Here is a 3,445-nt window from a genome sequence, read left to right as displayed (position 1 = left end):
GTTACACCAAGTGCGTCTCATGCCCTGTCCAGCCCTGGGGTGACGAGTAGGACACAGTCACTGCTCAGGGACCAAACCCCAAAGTGGGGCCCCCCAAGGGTTCCCCGAGGGGCTGGAAGGGTTCCAGAAGGCTCAGTGGGAAGGCCTTTACTGCAAGGTGGCCCCCAACCCTGTCACCGGTGCTGCCCCCAAGGGATGACCCTTAGTCTTGGGTGATGCCCCTCTCAGGATGGCTGGGACATAAGCCCAGTGAAGGCCTCAGTGTGGCTGGTGGGGTCACTCTGGTGTGGGACTCAGGGCTGGAGGTCGTGTCAGGACCCCTTATTGACCTCCCCTGTCCCCTCTTGGCCTGCCCCAGCTGTGACACCAGTTATCAGCATGGGAACCTCTTCATGTCCTTCCGAAGCCTCTTCCAGGATGTGACTGATGCCATGACTAATGTCCACCAGTCGGTGAGTGAGTGGTCCAGGACCCTCGGACTGCTGACCTGCCTGCTCTTGGTTCTCCTGGGCAGCCTTCGGGCCTCCAGTCCCCGTAGACTTTCCATCCTCTTCCCACTGAGGACTGAGGTCTGGTCTGGTCTTCCCAGAGCCACCCACTCTCCTCATCTTGTACACAGACATGTGGGTGGGTACACACACACACACACACACACACACACACAGACACACACGGCCCTTTGCTCCCTCCTGCAGGGCTGTTTCAAGGAGAAGACCCTGGAGGACTTGGAGAAATACATGGAGAAGGATGTGAGTGGCCACAGACCCAGGGCCATGGCCATCACCCCTGAAGCAGCAGGGCTGCCCCCCGCAACCCTTCCCTGGCTTTCTTTGATGTTTAGGCTGAGCTCTGCTCCCCAGGTGCTGGGGGTCTTTTTACAGGGCCTGGTGCCTACCTGCCTGGGCTGGGGTGGGCTCCCAGAAGGCTGAGACCTGAGGAGGGGATCCCAGGGCGGCTCTGGGAGTCCCACCCCTGCAAGTCCCTCTACCTCTGCTCCAGCCACGCCTCCCCATCGTGCTGGGGAAGATGAAGGAGGTTGGCAAAGTGTTTCTGGCCACCAACAGCAGCTACAACTACACCGATGTGAGTATGTGTATGGAGGCGTGGGTCCTCGGCCTCCTTCCTGGCCCCAGGAGACATGGAGGCATCGCAAGCAACACGGGGGTTGGGGGGGGGTGGGGAGCAAAGACCCTCCTACCGCCACCACTGGGCTGGTCTCCTGGGCTCCATTTCTTGGCCTTTCAAGGCCTCAGGGGAATGAGCAACTTTCTCACCATCTTGTTCCTGTGGCCACCAGTGTGCCAGGGGGATGGTGGGTGAGGGCAGAGGCAGGCGGTGGCCCAAGTTTGGTGCCCTGACCCTGCTTTGTTCTTGCCAGGCCATCACGACCTACCTGTTCAGCATCAGTGAGGTGAGTGTTGGAGTGTTGCGTGCATGGCTGGGGTGGGCTGTGCAAAGGGCCAGGGCGCCAGGCTGCTCCACAATGCTGAGGGTCTCTCCCATGTCCAGCCTCCCTTTGAGGAAGACCTGAGTGTGTGAGTGGTCACTTCTCATGAGTGGAAGCTCCCCAGTGGGTGGGAGGCTGGTGACCTCAGCCAGGCCATGGGAGGAGCCTTTGGGGGGGATAGCAGGCAGTCAGCTATGTGGGGAGGAGCGGCAGAAAATGGGTGAGATGAGGGCATGGCAGGTCAAAGGGAGGGGTGCTGGGAGTGACAGGGCCTGGTCATTGGGAATGACCAGGTGTCACTGGGCAGGCAGCAGGGCCCTAACTTGGTAGCCATGCTGGTGCCACCTGTCCCTGGGTCTCTGTGCTGTGAAGAGATCTGGAGGCTGGCCTGAGGGTGCACGTGATGTTCGACACCCAACTCCATAAGTTCCTTTTGAGCACTTTCTAGTGCCCAACTTGGCTGGGGACTCTGGGCAGCGAGACCTGGTTCCCAGGGGCTGGAGAGGTCTCATCCAGCTGGGAGGTTGGTGGGGAGAGGGCAGGCTGTGGTGGGCGACCGGCTGTGGCAAGGTCAGATTTACCAGGCTGTGCGTGTGCGGCCCGTGTGCACCCCCAACAGGCTGAAGCCTCGGTCAGGCCCTGGAGGCCCTACTTCGACCTGATAGTGGTGGACATGCAGAAACCCCGCTTCTTTGCAGAGGGGGTGGTCCTGAGGCAGGTCAACACGGTAATGGCAGGTGCAGAGGTCAGTCGCCCTGCACCCATGGACCATGGTTGGGGAGGGCAGCCTGCCTGCCCCGTAGACTTGACCTGCTTTTGTGGCTGGCAGCTCTGCTGGCCTGTCTGTCCCTGGAGGCAGGGAACCTGAGGCCTCCTTCAGCGCCCTCTGCTGCCTCCTTTCTCCCACACCCCCATGATTACCTCTGCCACTCCCAGCTCCCCGCGACCCTCTCTAGCTAGAGACCAAAGATGTGGTTCTCCTGGCTCCAGGGCACCCCTCTGCCCCTCCAGGACTCAGGAAAGCTCCGCGTGGGCACCTACACAGGGTCGAACCAGCACTGTGCTGTCTACTCTGGAGGTACCAGCTCCCACCATGCCCCATCACTCCTTGGGAACCCTCCCTCCCTCAACTAAGAACGCAGGCCCCTCACCTGACCCAAGTCACCTGCCCCAAGGCAGGAAGGGCAAACAGGTGTCTGTCCTCCCTTGGTGGGGCAGGCTCATCGGACATGGTGTCCGAGCTGCTTGGGGTTCGGGGGAAGGACATCCTGTATATTGGGGACCACATTTTTGGGGACATTCTGAAGTCCAAGAAGCGGCAGGGCTGGCGGACTTGCCTGGTGCTTCCTGAGTCCTGGGAGCTGGACATCTGGGCCCGGGAGAAGGGTGAGCTGTTGGTGCCGGGAACAGTCAGAGGGGTACTGGCCACCTGTGGAGAGGCCCCAGCACTGCCTTCTCCTTTTTCCCGTGGGAGGTTAGTAGTTGTGACCAGGAATCCTGGCCGCTCTGTTTTTTCTGGGGGAGGAAACAGACAAGGAAACAGAGACCCAGGGAGGCTAAGCGGCCTGTCCCAAGTCACACAGCCAGTAGGGGCAAAGCTGAGAGTCAAATCCACATCTCCTGACCCAAGACTCCTGTGGTGTTTCTGCAGGCGTCACCTTCCTCCTGCACCTGACCCCACCCTCCCCACCCACCCCGAGGAGGTTCAGTGAGTGGAAGGTACACACCCTCCATCCAGGAATGACTTGAAGTCATCCTCCAGGGCAGGGAGTCGTGTGAGCCCACGCAATTTGGGGTTTGTCCTGAGAGCTGAGGCTTTAGGTTTGAGTCATTGCTGTGTGACCTCAGTAAAGTCGCCTGACTCCCTCACCTGTCCCATGGGGTTTATGGGGCCTATGCTGTCCTTGCTTCAGTCTGGGCAGAGTCTCACCACATGTAAGGGGCCAGGGATGTTATGTTCACAGTTGGGGGAGTGCAAGTCCTTGGCTGGGCCACGGC

The 3,445-nt window shown here is 60.3% G+C and overlaps 1 protein-coding gene across 1 annotated transcript; it reads left to right on the top strand.

Annotated features, from left to right (window-relative positions):
* The first annotated feature begins 246 nt into the window (after positions 1–246).
* On the top strand, positions 247–1,601 carry NT5DC4 (5'-nucleotidase domain containing 4). The gene is made up of 4 exons (XM_011953070.1): positions 247–452; positions 696–749; positions 1,000–1,083; positions 1,379–1,601. The coding sequence occupies exons 1-4, from the start codon at positions 393–395 to the stop codon at positions 1,529–1,531; spliced, it is 351 nt and encodes a 116-aa protein (XP_011808460.1). The 5' UTR covers positions 247–392; the 3' UTR covers positions 1,532–1,601.
* The last annotated feature ends 1,844 nt before the right edge of the window (positions 1,602–3,445 follow it).

Source organism: Colobus angolensis, unplaced genomic scaffold (assembly GCF_000951035.1).
Source record: "Colobus angolensis palliatus isolate OR3802 unplaced genomic scaffold, Cang.pa_1.0 Scaffold356, whole genome shotgun sequence".
NCBI lineage: Eukaryota > Metazoa > Chordata > Mammalia > Primates > Cercopithecidae > Colobus > Colobus angolensis.
Note: the sequence above shows the minus strand (reverse complement) of the source record. Positions and strands in the feature narration are given on the sequence as shown.

Excerpts from the sequence above, each read along its gene's own strand:
- NT5DC4 (XM_011953070.1), top strand. The coding sequence starts at position 393 with ATGTCCTTCCGAAGCCTCTTCCAGGATGTGACTGATGCCATGACTAAT. Across the intron at positions 453-695 it reads TGACTAATGTCCACCAGTCG|GGCTGTTTCAAGGAGAAGAC; the intron begins GTGAGTGAGTGG and ends TCCCTCCTGCAG. Across the intron at positions 1,084-1,378 it reads GCAGCTACAACTACACCGAT|GCCATCACGACCTACCTGTT; the intron begins GTGAGTATGTGT and ends TGTTCTTGCCAG.